At 42.1% G+C, this 18818-nt stretch overlaps 1 protein-coding gene across 2 annotated transcripts; it reads right to left on the reverse strand.

The window, feature by feature from the left end:
- Window positions 1–3677: 3677 nt before the first annotated feature.
- Window positions 3678–16121, reverse strand: LOC109773740 (probable LRR receptor-like serine/threonine-protein kinase At1g06840). 2 transcript variants are annotated; one of them, XM_020332448.4, is made up of 21 exons: window positions 15595–16121; window positions 14631–14735; window positions 14046–14193; window positions 13404–13475; window positions 13021–13092; window positions 11818–11961; window positions 11654–11725; window positions 11471–11542; window positions 11071–11145; window positions 9339–9407; window positions 9037–9105; window positions 8899–8970; window positions 8659–8745; window positions 8510–8578; window positions 6955–7451; window positions 6165–6317; window positions 5531–5817; window positions 5216–5267; window positions 4753–5003; window positions 4466–4600; window positions 3678–4304 (listed from the first exon to the last, which is right to left on the reverse strand). In XM_020332448.4, exons 2-21 carry the CDS (start codon window positions 14731–14733, stop codon window positions 3954–3956), a joined length of 2850 nt encoding a protein of 949 aa, XP_020188037.1. In that variant the 5' UTR covers window positions 14734–14735; window positions 15595–16121; the 3' UTR covers window positions 3678–3953. The 2 variants fall into 2 exon arrangements, with proteins under 2 accessions (XP_020188037.1, XP_040260311.1); XM_040404377.3 differs by having other exon boundaries at window positions 13433–13475; window positions 15595–16075.
- Between the last annotated feature and the right edge of the window lie 2697 nt (window positions 16122–18818).

The raw sequence follows: 18818 nt of genomic DNA on the forward strand, positions 1-18818 counted from the left end.
TACCACGCTAGCTGTGGTCAACACAACCACCATCAAACCGGACTACCATCTACTTCCTCTGCTTCAAAATAATTGAAGTTTCATAAGTCAGATATTTTGAAGTTTGACCAAGTCTATAAAAGAATCCGCAATGATCTATGATATTAATGAAAATGCATTTTACAATGAATCTAGTTAAGTAAATTTGGTTTTGTAGATGTTGATACATTTTCATACACACTTGGTCAAATTTAATGAAGTTTGACTTAAGACAATCCTAGAACTTCAATTATTTTGAAACGGAGGGAATGCATAGGAATGCCACATAAGCAGTGATTTATGGGTCTGACTTATTAGATTGGCATTTAAAAAAAGATAAAACTGGCAGCAGTTTGGTTAAATGGAGTTAAATAGAGGAATTTCTTTAAATGGGGTAAGACCTGACACAGATGTGAAACTTAGGGGTAAAAAAAGAATTAAATCATCAGAGGAAGTAAGCGAACTCACAGTATACTTACTACTCCCACCGTCTTATAATAATAAAGTGTGTTTTTATTTTGCAAAAGTCAAGCCACACAAATGTTGACCAAGTTTATGAAGAAATAATCTATATTGACAATATCAAATATATGAAAATACTATTCATGATCAGTCTAATGGCATTGATTTGGTACTCTGATGTCGACAAACTTTTCTATACAATTGATAAATGTTTATAATATTTGATTTTAAAAAATCTAATAAGAATTATATTTAGGACATAAACTCCACAATGATGATAATAAATACATTAGCAATGGCGGTGTCCAAAATTAGCAACCGAGAGACTTGAGCAGGTGTCCTAAGGTCGTGCACAAGGTAAATTGGAGTTTTTTTTTTTGGCGAGAAGGTAAATGACTCCAAAAAGGTAAAGTAAAATTTTGCACGGCAGATACATGTTTCTGCAAAGTATTGGCTATAATGTCAGTTTTCAGTTTATACAGATAGAGATACTTTTGAAAAACGGAAGGTAGAAAAGGAAAAGTATGGGAATCCAAAAAGAACGGTAATGCTATCTAGGGGTGCAGAGCGGCGCTCGAACCCGGCCCACTTGATATACAAAATGGAACATTTTAGTTATAGTTTTGATTTCAGTACGCCAGTACAATTTGTGCTAGCTTAGCACATTGGCGGGACGCCGCCCTGCACCCCTAATGCTATCTGAGGTACGTTCTCTGGGGACGAAATCCCAGCTAATATCCCCAGAGTCGTCTGATCGGGATCAGACGGTGGCAATTTTACACCAGAAACTCCCATGATTTAAATAAACTGTCATGGCAGTCTTGAAAATATTCACCTCTCGAAAACTTGTTTTAGCTCTAGATCTTCTTCTTTCCGAAAGTCTTTGACCCGGACTTTATTTCTCATCTCATTGTAAACGACATGGCGATTATCTGAGGAATAAAGTCTTATATTACTTTAAAAAAAACTGCCAGCCGAGCCGCTCACAAATGCCATCCTGGCTGGCGAACCGCTGCAGGCTATTGGCGCCCAAGAAACCAAGAAAACTATGATGAACAAAAGAAGGATGAACTATATATAACCTAGAGTGAAAGAAACTTTAATCAGAAGAAGAAGAAAGGTGAAGTGAACTAGCCACCGGGAAATCAACGAGTTTCTTTACCCAACAGAAACATTAGCGAAGAGAGGATCGAAAAGGACAAGAGAAGAACCAACCGACGAAACTGACCTCAAGCCCTGCTCGCAAACACCGATTGAATTGATTCGATTCAAGTTCAACAGAGCTCGGTCGATCGATACAGCAGGGAGGAGCCGCAGCAGGCGGATACCAGGCCCAAGACGACTCGAGAGCAGGCGAGCAAATGCGGACGCGGACGCGGACGCTTCCTCCCCGACGGCGGCTACAGGTAAAGGGAGGCGTCCACCTTTTTGTACCCGTCCCTTCGCGATTGCACGACCGAGTGGAGCTGCGACGTACGAACAGGTGTGGGGGAAACAGGAACAAGGCCTTGACACTAGAACTAATCACTGGAGTAGTTTATTCCGCGCGGCTTATTATTCTGTTGCGTCGGGGGCGGCGAGGTGAGGAGGAGGAGGATGAAGGCGTTGGGCGTGTTTTTTTTTTCTTTTTTTCTTTTTTCGAAATCTTATCTGGCTGACGTTCCCTTCCCGCAGGTTAATTTTCAAAACCGCCAACCCTGTATACAAACGCACACACGTAACATTCACCTTATGAACACAAAGTTCAGCTACTAATTTCATGTACGCGCTCTTGGGGTCGCCTCACACGGGCGCTGTGGATTCACACCATCTATCGATGACACAAAATTCAGATAATATTGGATGGAGTCATATCATACTTGCTTCAATTCGTTGAATGAAGCACGCGCCTTAGAAAAATGTAGGGCGATACCCAGTGAATGCAAGGAGCCAATGACGATGCAGCCACATGTGCTCCCTACTAACTGGTCTCCCGGCAAAACAACTGGCTTTACCAAAGTCAGCGAGACAGGCTGCGTAAGTTGAGTGTGGCCAGCCAAGGAACAACTGTTGGCGTCACCGCCTGTTTTTCGCCACTTGCATTTTAGTAACGGCGCCTCTGATCAGTCCAAGACAATGACACTCCGATACATAGTACGATCCTGTACTACTCTTCCGGGTTTTATTTTCCTCTTTTTGAGCCGCAAATCGTAGAACAATAGTTCAACGGTATTTTCTCATTACATAAACAAAAAGTATGTTACAAATGAGGGAGGAGCAAAAGGAAGAAAGAACAAAAAAAAAGATCCTCCTTGTGAGCTTGGAGAATTCACAATTCAGTAATTAACCTTGGGCTTGGTGGAGGGAGAGGAGAAGATCTCTGGCGAGGTCATCGCGGCTTATATTACCACCGCTCACCACAACATGCGCGTATGTTGTGTGTCTCCAGGAAACCAATTTGTCGGATATTTCTCGTGTTTTCATTATGGAAGCCTTAGACACAGATTTTGATGGTTATTCGCAGGAGAGCACTGGGGTTGACTTGCATGTACGGCCCGCAGGAGGATGCAGACAAGATTGCTTTCCTCGATGAGATGTGAGGGGTGCAAATTGTCTATCCGGGCCTCCGGTGACTTTAATACAAACTAGCTAGCATGGCGAGGACAAAAACAGTGACAACCTTCGGGAAGATTTTCCCGCTTCCCAAATGATTGCGAGCACAAACTAGCTAGCATGGCGAGGACAAAAACAGTGACAACCTTCGGGGAGATTTTCCCGCTTCCCAAATGATTGCGAGCACAAACTAGCTAGCATGGCGAGGACAAAAACAGTGACAACCTTCGGGGAGATTTTTCTGCTTCCCAAATGATTGCGAGCTCAAAGAGTTGTATCTTCACGGTCGTCCCTACACGTGGTCTAACAAGCGTGGCGCTCCCATGCCGGTCAAGCTCGACCGGGTGTTATATGCATGGTGGACTGGGAGGAGCCACACCCCAGCTGTTGGATTCTTGTCTACTCTACCGTTATGTCCGACCACTGCCCCCTTCTTACTGCACGCCACACCCTCCTTCCCTCGCGGGCGGCGTTTAAAGTTCAAGAGGTTTTAGGTCAAGCGGGTGGGATTCGGGAGAAGGTTGCCGAGGATTGGGCAGTTGCGGCTGATGAGGTTGTACACCTTACTTGAGTCGAAACTCGAAAGCAGAGAGAAATGAAAGGAGTTTCCAGCCAATATATGAGCATAGCTGAAAAGAATTAGTACTAGTTAGCATTCATCATTCGCACTCGTCAACAGTGTCTACCAAATACACCTCCTACAATAAGTTAACCCCCTGATCTTCAAACACACATCATCATCAACAACAACAACGCCCATTTCATGTACAGACGAAGAAACCGACGGGCAGGCCGGACCAGCGTTAATTCTACAAAGCTATTACTTACACGCCTACTGCCCACACCCATTTACAAAAGCAAAGAACGTCGGCGAGGCGACGCTAGCGAGGATTCATCGCCATCCTGGAAGGGACGCCGCTGCTGGAGGCGTGGGATATATCGAAATGCTCCCCGGTGGTCGTTATCAAGGAGTTCGACGTAGACTGTGTCAGCGTGCCTGAGGAGCTTATCTCCATGGAGGTTACAGACATGAGATCTTCTCCCTCGGGCAAAGCGCTCCGGATGGCATCGAGTTCCCTGGCGATCTCGGCCATGTAAGGCCTCGCGTCGGTGTCGTCTTGGCAGCATTTCAGGCCCAGCGAGAGGAACCTCGTGGCGAATTCCGGAGGGCACCAGGACATTCGGCTGTCGATGATTCCAGAAATGTCTCCGGATCGGTAAGCCGTGTTCACCTACATTGAGGATCAGGTTAAATAGGTCACTAGTAAAACTACTGAACGGTCAAAAAAGATTCTCAAAAGCTAAAGTGTAAGGCTGTGTACCCTGTTTGTCACCTGCAAAGAGTTAAATTGAACTGTACATTAGATACGGATCAGTGTGGGAACCTCCGTACCTCTCTAACGATGTTTTTACCGAACTGGATTGGCTTCATCCCGGTCAATAGTTCAAGCAGCACAACACCAAGGCTATACACATCGCTTTTTTCTGTCAGTTTGTGAGTTAAGAAGTATTCTGGATCAAGATATCCCTGGCAAAAGGAAACAGGATAGATACGATGAGCCAAACTTGCACACTACAAGTTGAGTAAGTATGCTCAGCTGTTTCCTATTGTGTGGCATGGAACAGCAGTAAGTAGATTGTTGTGGGTGCAGATCTTGGTACATTGACAATGAGACTTACTGGGGTGCCCTTAACAACAGTGGATATATGAGCTGGCAATTTTCCTTCAATGTCCGGGACCGGAGCAAGCCTCGAAAGACCAAAGTCAGCCACCTTTGCTACGAACTTGGAGTCCAATAGAATGTTGGTGGCCTTAACATCACGGTGAAATATAGGAGGATCTGCCTCGGTGTGTAGATAGAGGATTCCCTTTGCAGCACCCAGTGCAATATGCAACCTCTGAGCAAAGTTAAGAGGTCTTTTACAAGTTGCTGCAGAAAGTGTTACATTAGATTAGGACTTTAATTTATCAAGGATCAAACGAAAGAACATGATATACCAACATGCATTATTGATAAACGCAGTAACTATAAATTCCGGGAGACAGGCTGGGATAATGACCGACTTCAACTACACAAAGATGGTTTATATGGGGCGAAAAGAAGCTAAGAAAACTTGAATGTGCAACTTCCCGCTTACTCACCAGAAAGATGATCACGCAGAGTGCCATTTGGCATGAATTCATACACCAGCATCTGCAAAACACAATCATTTATGAGCAACAATTACTGCAATCTGCAGATACCCTTCCATATATTATAAGCTCGCCAAATCTGAGGTAACTGGAGAAACCAAATCATAAGCACGTTTAGCACAACATAACGAATATATTGTTCTTTTTTTCTTTTTCTTTTTTTGACAGGAATGAATATATTGTTCTAACATAATGTGCGGGATTGTGAGAGAATTTCAACACTATATTTTATCCTATGTAAATGATTCGTAAATTGAGACACACCTGCTCATCTTCTTCATCACAATAGCCAATCAGAGATACCAAATTACGATGATGCAATCTTGACAGCAATTCTATTTCTGTGACAAATTCCTTTGAACCTTGCAGAGAATCTTCGTGTGCTCGTTTGATTGCAACGGCTGTTCCATCAGCTAGTTTTCCTTTATAGACTTTTCCGTAACCTCCCTGACCAATTTCAGCTGAATCATCGAAATCATTTGTTGCTGTAGCCATTTCTTCAAATGTGAAGGATCTCACACCATCAATCTTGACGGAATACCTCGACAGTACTGCAAAATTATCAACTTCTTCAGATGTTGTGGATTGAATTTTAATGTCCACTGCAATTTCAAAGTTTACTTGCCATGGAGTTGAAACATATCAGATGTTCTTTAGAACTCCTATCTAATGCATTTTGATGAGGTCAAGTCAGAAATGATGTGATAAATTCACAGCTTAAATACAATTTCCAGTATTACAAAAAGACTGTAAAAGAGTAACTTCATACTAAAATAAAGATGCTCCTAAGCACCAGTGACCAGATAAAGCAGCGAGGAATTTCTAATCTGTCAGACAATAAGGTTTTAATACACAGCACGTGAAAAGCTATGTTTGCTAAACAAATATACCGACTTACATGACCGCCTCGAAACTGTTCGACGTTTTGAGCGTCTTCTCACTATAAAAAGTGTAGAAACCACTGAAACTGCGATAGCAGCAATTATTGTTCCTGTCAAAATCCCAGCTAGTGCGCCCTTGTTTAAACCTGATGACACCACAGTTGGAAAATCTGCAAAAAAAAGAGGCAAAACAATAAACAAGTGGATCATAGAACTGGATGGAGTATTTCAGTGCAAGTATGAAGCATCGAGTGGTGAATTTTAAAATAAGAAAAATATAATCTAATTCCTCATTAAGTTAGTATGCCTTTTGAGAAGATCTCAGAATTTTTCATTTCCGTGGAAACATATTAGGGCATGGATCCTAAATTCCTCAATCTCCCTTACCTTCCGAAGCGCCTCGTGAAGGACCGTTCTTTGAGAAATTCTAGAGATATTAACAAGGGTACGCCCATTTTCAAACTTTCATGTTATGAAAAATACCTTAATAAAAATACCATAAAATTCATGGCATATAGGCCAGATGAAGGCAAAAATAATAATATTATTATGCTGCATGCAATACTTATCAATATTTAACATAATAGCGCTAAACACTTGTAATAACATAATAATGCATATTATTCCATATGCTAGGAGAATCAGTTAATAAAATTCATGGATTTCTAATTCTACTAGCATATAAACAGCAACAGAAGTTCTGCTAATATCCCATCACCTGTCTAGCAAAATAAATACAGACAAAGAACACACTAGTATGTTAGAATTACGAATGGCATCCCTTGGTGCAAAGTGAAGTTTACATACCATCTCCATAGGAACCAAGCGTGAAATTGAGAAGCTCGTACGGACCAAAAATGTCTGATAGAGTAATTTGCCATCCAGCAAGTAATTGCCTGAGCCGCATAACTTCCGATATCGTGAATAAATTAGTGTTATTTGGGAATAACTTCAAATGCATATTCAGCCTTGGACCAGCCTCCCATGTGTACTGCTCAATGTATAGCTGGTAAACACTCAGGTCCAATACAGAGGTCGAGTCGATCTCAAAGGCTTCTTTGTAGGAGCGGAAGTCTGCGATCCCTGGACTCTTCAGCCGAAATCCAACTCCCAGAGGCACAGCACAGAAACAAGGTATAGGGGATGATGGATTGTATTCATAATTTCTATCCGTCGGGCAAGGAGCGCAGTTCAAATTAACTTGTGGCCCATGTCCAGATGGTGCGTCGTTTACAGATGCGGGCTGACAAAGTCCGGCTGCTCGAGCTGGATTAGAAGTGTCACATACGCGGTTTCCAGAAAGCCTGCAGCACAATGATGGTAACGATTAGTTGTCACATCAGAAAGAGAAATGGTTTGATTTATAAAGCTCCTCTGATCATGTTCACAATACCCCTTCCTTCTCAACAGACCGGTTTCAGACTATTCAGCAGATTTTTCAATGTCCTCTCTGCCACATCATATCTTTTCTCTCTCCTCTCTGCTACATCATCAATTTTCTATCTCCTCGCACTTGAAACAAAAACACTAGGTTCCTCTCAAAGTTTATGACAATTTGAGATGAAATTTCACAAATTTGTAACTGAATTATTATTGATTACTGCTTTATTTTTCAATTTTTTGTGTGCAGTTTGAATTTTGGACCCAAAATTGAACTTCGAACTAAAAAATAAGGTTTCTCTCAAGCCATATGTTAGGTTTAGATGAAATGTTAACACATTGGTCACTGAATATTCCTGATTTACTGGAATTGTTTCATTATTTTTATGTAGTTTCAGTTTTGGAACTCACAAATTTCTCTCAAACCTTAAGTCAATTTATGCTGAAATTTGACCAGATTCGTCACTGAATTATTTCTGATTTACTGGAATGTTTACAATTTTCCTGCACAACTCGATTTTTCCAAAAGAATTCTAGCTACGAGAGAAAAGAGATGACGTAGATAGTGGAGAGGGGGGATCTGACGTGGCATTGTTGACTAACATGAAACCAGAGTGAAACAGGTAAAACTCTCAATTGAGAAGGAAGGGGTATTGTGAACGGTTTTCTGAGTTCAGGGGAGCAAACTGAACCAAATCAAAGTTCCGGCTTGTAATGTTTACCCATTGGCAAGGTCACGGGTTAGAATGGAGTTCTCTCAATCAATATTATATTTGTCCGTATTATTTGATATTTATTAACCTTAATATTTCTTTTATGAGGAATCTTTTTTTAGGAATCCGTTTCTTTTATAGGTTTGCACTAGCTAGTAGCAATCAAATTTCCATACTCCCAACAAATTATACAGCTGAACCTGGGCTATGTGTATGCATGTGCAGGAAGTGCAAACTGTCAACGAAATTTTCCGTGGCAAAGAACATACAGTAGAGTGACAGCTTTTGGAGGCTCAAATGCATCTGGAATAGTGTCAAGGGAGTTGTTTTGGAAGTCCCTGCATTATTGGAGAAAATACATTACACATGCATACCACAAACAGATTAGTAGAAAGTACATACACAAAGAGTATCATACAGAAGAAGGCTTCTGTTTCCCGTAAAAGTGATACCACTCCAGATCGTCGATGGAACAGCGCCGCTGAGATTGTTCGCTTCAAACGACCTGTAAAATGACTTCTTCATATATCTCTAACAAAATAAATAGCAAAGTAGTGCTGGCAGACATACTTGTAATTGTAAAGTAGGACCAGTCTTTTTAGAGGTTGTGCAAAAGCTTTACTCATCTTTTCACTAAGCAGAAAAGCAAGTTACTTACAAGAACTGAAGATTAGGCAGCCCGGAGAAGTTTGCCGGAATAGTTCCATTAAGAAAGTTATGCGACAAATCACTGTCAGAAAATATAAGTTAATTTGGTTATTTTAAAAGGTATAAAAAGTTACTAAGAGCATCATACATCTTGGTGACATTTGAAGCGAGTTTATTAGTTGGTATAGATCCTGTCAGTTGGTTCCAGCTAAGATCCCTGCAGGTGGATGCCAGAATTAGCAAAGAGATGTGAATAATCTCCTAGATATCATAAGCTGAATGACTAATCTTCTTATTAAAAGATAATTACTTAGAAAACATATTCTGGACAAAGCAATTGTTCCAAAATTGGTGCTATGAACTAACAATAAAAAGGATAATCTCTGATAGTAGGGTCAGAAACAGTAAGAATGAAAAATGAAGTGCAGCATTTATTTGATCTGGACTTACAAATAGCCAAGGTCAGGTATGCCACTTAGATCAGGAATAACTCCTTGCAAACTGCAATTCCTAAGACTCCTGGGGAGATGAAAAAGGGTTATGAACTTCAATATATGTCTCCATTTTTGAATTTAAGTAAGATAGAGAATGCACGTTATTGAGATTCAGTTCATACAAAATGAAAATATTAGGTATTTGAGAAAAAGTCCCCTATCCAATAGGGCCTAATTGGATAGGCACTTCTCCCCAAATACTTGAGATATACTCCCTCGGTTCATAAATATAAGATGTTTTGAATATTTCAATATGGACTACATACGGAATTAAATGAGTGGACAAACACACTAAAATGCATCTATATACATCCGAAACAGAAAAAAGTTAGAACATCCTATAACAGTGAATGGAGGGAGTACTTTTTATTGAACTCAACAAACCCAAAAGAAATTACGTCCATCCAAACGCTTGCCCCTCGAGAGAAACAAAATAACCTATGTAACTACAATCATAGAGATCTCTAGAGATGTGGACCGAGTGCATCCTGATCTGGCTGCTATATGAGGGTCTTCCAGGGGAAGAACTGCAATATGAGGCAGTGGCTTCAGACATCATGGTGGGGACCGAGCATTGGCGGAGTGCATTACACCAGCGGTTTCATGAACCGCCATGAGAGTAGCCTTTACTATGCTTGCCATGAGAGCAATGCTTTATTCCCTTTTATCAGACCCTGGCATATCTTTGCACAGCTCTTGTAATTTTTTTTTCGAGGAGGATAACCCCCGGCCTCTGCATCATGTAATCCACACAGCCAAACAACTTGTAACTAGAAAACTTCTCTTCTTAATTAAATGATGCCCAAAATATTAGCATGTCTAAGAGTCAAGAAAAAATTGAAAAGTTTTCCACAACAGATACAGAAGACATCTACCATGCCTCAGTTTTTCATATCTGAATTATCCACATCGAGAAACGAAAACTACAAATCCTGCTAAGGATAGTACATACTCCCTCCGTTTCTTTTTAGTCCGCATATAAGATTTGGTCAAAGTCAAACTTTGTAAAGTTTGACTAACTTTATAGAAAAAAATATTAACATCTACAATACTAAATTATATGTTATGAAAATTAATTTCATCATGCATCTAATATTATTGATTTCATAGTGTGGATGTTGATATCTTTTCCTACAAAGCTAGTCAAATTTTACAAAGTTTGACTTTGACCAAATCTTATATGCAAACTAAAAAGAAACGGAGGGAGTACCCAGAAGAACTTTTAGTTTAGTACTCCCTCTGTAAACTAATATAAGAGTGTTTAGATTAATAAAGTAGTGATCTAAATGCTCTTATATTAGTTTACGGAGGGAGTACTATCCAGCATCCATAGCATGATTTCCCTTTTTGTTTCTCCGTGATTATATAAGATCTTGAGTACAAGCTTAGATGCAGGTTGTGTTAGTGTTACCGACTTCTCCATTGGAGTTTTTCAATACTTCCGGAGGTGCTAATTTGGATTCTAGTACACTAGTACACCTGAAGCCTCAGTGCACAGTATGGTTCTGGCTTCCTCATATCTCAAGTCTCGACACATACATTTCAAACAAAGTTTGTCTTCACTCAACTTATGATTACCTATGTAAGCATATTTCTTAATATGATTATGTATGATATGCAGTCCCCTGCATCTTACTCAAATACTAAAATAAAGGATAGGACGGTACAAAGAAAGGTGTTGTACTCACAGCTTTAAAAGTGTCCGTATGTTGTTGTATACAGCAGGGATGGAACTTCCACTGAAGTTATTATTATCAGCCTGACTAGAAGTAGAAAGATGCAGATAAGAAATGCATGTTATTAGCTTGATAGCAGTATCAAGTTAATCTTAATGGAGAGAAGCATTCTGAGTGAGAAAAATATTTGTTATTGTTTAGTAGGCAGAATAAATTAGATTTAAATGACATTTAATACACCAGTAAAGTTATATCATAATATAATCCTGAAATTTGCAGCATTATTTAATCACCTCAGATGAGCAAAACTAAAGTAACCATCAGGCAACCAACATACATATATTCTCTGAGAGAAACCAGAACACATTCTCTATGTCAAAGAAATCTCATTGGGTATCTAAGATGGGCTTACAGTATTTTCAAACTACGTGTCTCCGCTAATTCTGGAGGAAGAGGCCCAGATAAATTATTGGTATCCACAAGCCTGCACAGTTAATAGTATGAGACAATTTAAAACACAAACTCATGCTGAATAATGCATAAGAGGGAGAAAAAAAAAGCTCAGAACTCAAAGTAAAAGCAGAGGCCCACTTACAGATGAAGGAGCACAGGCAATCTGAACAACTCAGGTGGAATTCGCCCACTCAATGAATTATTGTTCATGTGACTAGAGATAAAAGAAGAGTCAAGATTATAACAATGCTTAAATAAGAGGCAGCGTAGGAATGAAAGTGAGAAGATTATGATCCTGAAACTTACAAATGCTTCATGCTTGTTAAATTACCAAATGATTTAGGTATGGGTCCAGATATTTGGTTTTGGTCAATCTGTAATCTGTTTAATTTCTGGAGATAGCCAATCTCATCTGGTAGGGAACCAGATAGTTGATTACCATTCAAAGTTCTGCATAAAAATGAGGTAGCAACAGTGAAGATTATTACGAAGGGTTATGAATGTTTACTTGTGTCCCGAAAAATTCTACTCATCTTCCATGCTAGAATTGAAGAAAAATACTAGACAGTAGCACATATTTATGTTTGGATAAAAGTGAATATAGAAGAGTAAGGACATTAACCCACACAACAAATATTGCCACAAGACGAGGAAAGATTCAAAGATGCGCTACACTGTGTTCTTACTCGCATGCGGGACCAACACTCATGTAAATTGCACAATTAAACAAATGCAGGATGAGACACCAGCTAAAAATAGTTCTCTGGGTTCGAGCCCTCCACTCAACCAACTCTCCATGGGGTATACTGTAGCATACAGGAGCGAACAATTTTACTTAATTGTAACGCAACGAAAGACCTCATACGTCCTGCTACCTTCTTTCTTACCCAACCACTCCTCGTGCCGTATCTCTTCCCCTATCCCCCCCCCCCCCCTCCCCCATGTTTCAAAATTGGAAATTCATCTCTCTTCAAATATTGCAATGGCTCTCACATGGCCATTTCAGTTGCTCCGGGGCATCGCTGTCTGCAACTTCCCCCACATCCTTTTGCTTTATTTTCCCTCACTGGAACCATGCAGTGATCTGATGACAAAAATGCTTCCCCAACGATCATCCATGCCACTCACTATCTTCTGGTTTTGTAGCAACGCATGGGCTCAGTGCTAGTGTACACGTATATTTGAGAGAAAATATGAATATGACAATTTTGTAGTCCAAAGCCACGTTGTTTTAGCCCATCTACTGGGTTTTTTTAAATAAAAATAGAAGATTGGACCACTGTGCCTGTGTAAACAATAAAAAAGGATGAGACCAAAACACAAATGCTGAATCAGATATGTGGGCCTATATTTTTGTTTTGATGGAGAAAAGGACGGTAAATGTTGTGCCAGTTTCAACATGCAGGGTTCAGTGCTTAAACTTCTGTAGCCTTGCAAGATAAACAGTACCGTGGTCATATCCATACTAAAAAAAGAGTACAAAAGTTAGTTTAGATAAGAGGAACTTACATAAGAGTGAGTGTTGTGATATTGCCTATCTCTTTCGGGATGTTACCAGTCAAATTGTTCCACATAAAATCCCTTCCAAAACAGAAAAATATAGAAGTTAGCTCAATATATGTTGGGTACCTAATGGCACAGCCTGAAAAGCATAGATGCAGAATAAAGAAAGAAACAGTTCAAATGGGACAAGATCTATCAATTCTTTTGTCTTGTTATGTCACTCTAGTAAGCTTATTTTGCCAGAGAATCTGAGTCTTGCTCAAAAGCCACTTTACATTAAAAAAAACATGAAGTGGTCCCTTCCAACAAGAAAACATGTTTTGTTTTTCAGGTAATATTAAAGAACCACTTGAATGCACTAAATTCAGTTAGCAGCTTTTTATACTTACAACTTGTTCAGCTGAGACAGAAGACCAACCTCTGGTGCCAAAGTTCCAGAAAGATTCATGTTAAACAACTCCCTACGTGGGCAAAAGGTATGCATTATTAAGCAGAAGGGAATATGACACATGATCATTATATTATGCATTACACAGAAATGATAGATAAATGAATAACAAGCAGATTTTAAGACCCAGAATAGGTTAAAGCAATAAAAGCATCAGCCAATGACCACAATTTTGACCAGGAATTGCAAAGTTAGTCTGAAACAGTAAACAAGAGGAGTACAGTACTGATAATGCTAGAAACAATGTTAAATATTGGGGGAACCTGGTGATTTGTAAGGTTTTGTATAAAGTTTGAGTGTAATATTCTTTGGAGTAAGAAAATATCCTTGCAAGCAAATTGGAGATGTGGAAGATCTCTAGCTAACAGTGATTGCTATTTCAGTTATAATTTAACTTGGGAGCTCTTTTTTTGCATGTTGCTATTATTTGTGAGCAGCAGTTTGTTGCGACTTGCAAGATTAATTGCTTCAGCAGAGGGCTCACTGTACAAGTACTCGGAATACATTTTTTGTAGCTAACCATTAACATGGTGGAGAAAAAAACGGAAGTGGGATATAAATAAGGATGGTGTGTCAATCATACAGCTCTGTTACATGAAGATATGCATCATTGGGTATCTTGTGGCAGATGACTCCTGTCCAATTTGATGTGCAGGGATCTCCTCTATTCCATTTCTTCAGCTTGTACATAGGATCAATTAACCTGCCTCTGACAGCATTGAGGGCACTTACTGCATGTAAGAGAGACAATTATTTAACCTTCAGCAGTGTAATATTAATATGTGATCGCAACAAAAACCATCATGTAGTTAAACTTATGTCCACTAGGCTACTACGTAACTACTGGAATAACATGTGCATCACTGAGAGCTATATGTATGGCTAGGTGCAGTCTGTGAACTAGTTTGATTAGTTCATCAGCATAACTGAATACTAGTGGAGTATACATCGCATAAGTGGAATCTTCACAGGATGAGAAGAATGAGCTCTTCGAAGATACTTTCAATATGTCCACACATACAAACAAACAAATCTAACAAAATCTGCACAAGCAGGGCATGTAAAAGGGAACGGGTGATGCTTCGATAAGCTGACAGTGACCAATCAGGAGCCAATTCAAAGTCTTTTCTGGGATGAGCAATTTCCATGTAACAACGAGAGAGGTTACCTTCAGTAGGGTGAGTGATTTGTCCCCTTACGAAGTCCACGTGGAGAATGCACAAAACAAGCAGCAGGATCGCCGCACACCGGAACCGTCCGAAGGTGGCCATGCCTGTACAAGAGAATTAAGAGCAGCTTGGTATCAGTGGCAAAAGATTGATGCCTCCGAAGAAACCAGTTGTGAAAGCATTTCGACTGAATCGGATTCTAAGAAGAAATACTAACAACGTGCCTGACCCAACTCTGCTATGGCCCGGAGGGAGGGTTGATCAAAATGAAGCAACTCTCTTTCATTGACCGGAGAAAAATAAGGCAACTCGCATATTACTAAATGTTAAACACCGCGGGTGATGATAATTTATGAATTGATAGGGACAGCAAGACCATCCTAATCAGCAATCCAGACTTGGGCCGACGTGCTAATAAGGTCGATGACGCGTATGCGCACAAGGTAAACAGAGTGGGTGGTAAATAATGGACTAAAAGCAGGTGGATTTTGTCACGGCAACAGCATGCACGTTTCCGCAAGGTATTGGCTGGTATCACCGGCATCTCCCAAAGTTACTTTGTCAGTTTTCAGTTTACACACACACACAGACACGGGTAGATTACCTTTGGGAAACGGAAGGTGGAAATGGAAAAGTACGAGAATCCAAAAAGGAACAAAAAACCAAGAACACTAGGAGTATGATGAATGAGCAGAAGAAGGGGAAACAAAACTGTAACCTTAACCGTAGAGTCTTAGGCTGAAACTTTGCCCAGAAGGGGAAAAAAATCTGAGGAAAATCAATGGGTTCCTTTCCCCGGCTGAAAAATCGCGAAGAGGGGGCTGCCAAGGGGAAGAGAGGAACCAACCAACCGAAGAAACCGGCCTCAAACCCCGCTCCCAAACGGCAATTGAACTGAGTTGATTCGCTTCAGCGCAGCTCGGCGATGCAGCAGAGAGGAGAGGAGGAGCAGCAGACGGATACCTGGCCGAGGACGGCGACCGGAGAGGTCGGGAGCAGGCGAGCAAATGTGGAGGCGGACGCGGACGCGGACGCTCCCTCCCCGACGGACGGCGACTGCTACCCGCTTGGGAAAGGGGGGGCCTCCGCCTTTTGTAAGCCACTGTTGCTGCCGCCCAGCGGCGCTTTCCACCCGCCCCTTCCCGATTGCGGCGTCCGCCAGCGGCTGGCAAGCGAGCGAGTGGGTTGGTGGAGGCGTGGAGCTCGGACGAACAGGTGGGAGGGGGGCGAGAGGAGGAGCCAAGGGCCTTGACCGGTGCCACTGCTCGTACTACTAGTAAGCAGCGGCGCCCGTAGTTTATTCGCGCGGCTTTATTCTATTGACTATGGTAGCGTCGGGGTGGCGCGGAGGAGGGAGGAAGGAGGGAGAAGGCGTCCGCCGCGGTTCAACGGGTGGGCGACCGCTGCCGCTCGTGCCGATATGGTGGTTTGGAGTTGGACTTTCAAACCTCCCAGATGGCCGGGACCGCGTGCCCCCACCCAAACCTGTCATTTCCTCGAGGGAGAAAGTGGATGGGTGGATTGTTGCGGTTGCGGTAGCTTCTCCTGTTCGCACCCGTGCCATCATCCGACCGCGACGAGTTGGGGCTGACGATGGTTGGTGGTGATTTTTCCTCTGGTTACCATGCTGACCCCGGTCTGACTAGTACGCTGCGCTCCACACGGTTGCACTCCTTTTTTTTACATTTTTTTTTGGGATGGACGGTCTGATATATGTACGATGTGGCTGCTGAGGTGAGGCCGATGGTGCAACAAAAGTTGCACTGCGGATTGCAGAGAAGTTGCGGCTTCACGGTACAAAAAGTAAATTAAAGATGGGGTCTATGTCAATCCATGTTTTAGACCGCTCGAAAATGAGCTGCGGGAAAGCGGTCATTTGATTGCAATCTCTTATCGTTTTGCTATTTCTCATGTTAAAAGAAGCTACTGTATTCTCGATAAAGTAAATTAAAGATGGAGTCTATGTCAATCCTCATGCCTTGTCGATGATGGTGCTCCCCCTCTGCCCAACGGAGGCCCCGACGGCTCCCTTAGCCTATGCTCCGGCTTTGTCGACATAGTCGCGACACCTTACTCAGCATTTATGGTGTACCGGCCATCGATAGCTCTTCGCCACCGGCACCGGGAGTCTCCCTCCAATTTGTTGTTGCGCCTCCATCTCAGGGTAAAATCTCTACCACTCCATGTTCAGTTTATGTTGTTCCAACTTCCAATTTTGGTTATATGTAACAATTTTCAACACTCACACATACGATATAGGCTAGTGGAACAAATATTGTTAGGTATACAATAGAATACTTAGAGCCAAAATATACGACATTAATACACGTATAAGATTGCATGTATGCACATTTTAAGTATTTATTCCAAGGTAATTTATAAACTATATCTCTCGTCATTTGTAACAAATACACTTATAAGATATCTGTTGTCGCTCCCTCTCCCTTGCCAACAGCACGGCCAGCCTCCCCCTGAATCGGTGCCTAGAGCACGCAGCCCTTTGATCGTTGGTGAACGGCGCGTGGCCTGTGGATGGAGAGGCATCTTCGGCTCGAGCCGGCAACCTCAGCCTCCCCTCCGACGGCCTCAGGTACGGCTCCTCCGAGCTCCTCCCCCACCCTTTTTTCTCCGACACGGTTGCCCCCGATAAGGGCCATGGGCATGACGCCGGACAGAAGAGGGTCACCGGCGGGGTGGTGGCTGCTGGGGTTGGCCAATGTGGCGTGGACAGTTGGGCGGCGCCTCTCCTGGCGCTGGTGGAGGAAGGGGGCAAGGTGAGGAAGAAGCCACGTTTCTTTATTAGCATATATGAGAAAGAGATAGCTGACATGCGGGCCCCACATGTAAGTAAACGATCGAACAAGCGGTTCGCTTAGGCGTGGGATCGACTTGTCATAAACCGGTTTAAAATGTTCTCAACGGGCGGTTTGGGTTTTTCCAAAACAACCGATCACACTTTTGGTAGGTATGAGTGACAAACAAATTTCTGGTAGTTTTCTGGAACCCTAACTCGAAAAGTCGTAGTTTTATGCTATTCACTCCACTCACCTCACCTACCATCGATCGCTTGCTCCCTTATTGCACACCCTAAATCATTCTCTCGGCCCCGAGTTTTTCTCGCCAAGCCAACATAGATTCTGACTTCAAGGTCATCCCTCTGATTAGTATGCCATTTGGCAAATTCATTTATCAAATGTTTTTACCATAATATGTTGGTGGATATGATTTCACCAACATGCAAGATTCGGATTCTCGAAATCCGAGCTCAATTCCCCATCATTCTTCCTGAGCGTGTCCCAGGGTTTGAATCAATTTCGCCCCACCCCCTAAAGGAGTTGTTTAATTTTCCTCCATCTACAATAAACCTCACATTCATATAAAAAAACAAAATTTTACTCACCTCTATCTCTAAAAAACCTAGCCCCGTTTTGGATCCCAGCACTTGCCGACGAAGGGCTCCATTATTAGATGTTTCTTCGAGTTTTGTTAGGGTTTGTGTCCTGCTCAAAAAGACGAGACGGCGGCGGCTCCCTAAAGATGAAGTAAAGTTCTTCCCACCTAGCCCCCGTTCCGATGATGCGTTTAGCATCGTCGGTGGGCTTGTGGAGGTGTGTTTCCGGTGGATCTGTCTTTGGTGGATTTGGTCGGATCTGTTCATCGTTCGTCTATGTCCGTGTGTCTTCAGGTTGGATCGTTCCGATATACGCTAGTCTTCATCGGCTGCAGTTGTTGTTCTGGTGCGCTGGTCCTATGGGGCATTAGCACGATGACTTCCTGACTGTCTCCTACAACAAGTTTTGTCCGGCTCCGACGAGGGAGGGGTGATGACGACGGTGCACCTTCGGCTCGCTTCAGTACTTGTTGTCGTCGTTAGGTGGTCTACGGATCTGGATGTAATTTTTGTTATTTATTGTACTGCCATGATTGAACATGAATAGATCGGAAGTTTTTCTAGAAAAACTTTTAGAGTGAATTGCAAGAAACCACCACATTTGGGGCTTCTCTTGCAGAAAACAACCTGGTCGCTAATCTTTTGCAAAAGCCACCGCGGATTCAGTAAAAGTTTTGTAGAGTGCACTGAACCTGTCATTTGGCGCGGTTGAGGGCGTTTCCGACAGGTGGGGCCCAATTTGGGTGACGTGGCCTAACAGACGGGCGGACGGCGCCGTTTGGTCCAGATCGACACG

This window comes from Aegilops tauschii, chromosome 3 (assembly GCF_002575655.3).
Source record: "Aegilops tauschii subsp. strangulata cultivar AL8/78 chromosome 3, Aet v6.0, whole genome shotgun sequence".
Classification (NCBI taxonomy): domain Eukaryota; kingdom Viridiplantae; phylum Streptophyta; class Magnoliopsida; order Poales; family Poaceae; genus Aegilops; species Aegilops tauschii.

What these genes read in the sequence shown, in the direction of transcription:
- LOC109773740 (XM_020332448.4), bottom strand. Translation starts at nt 14,733, where the DNA reads ATGGCCACCTTCGGACGGTTCCGGTGTGCGGCGATCCTGCTGCTTGTT. An exon ending in ATACCTGACCTTGGCTATTT is followed by an intron (nt 9,106 to 9,338) that starts GTAAGTCCAGAT and finishes ATCCACCTGCAG; the next exon opens with GGATCTTAGCTGGAACCAAC. An exon ending in GCTTCAAATGTCACCAAGAT is followed by an intron (nt 8,971 to 9,036) that starts GTATGATGCTCT and finishes ATTTTCTGACAG; the next exon opens with TGATTTGTCGCATAACTTTC.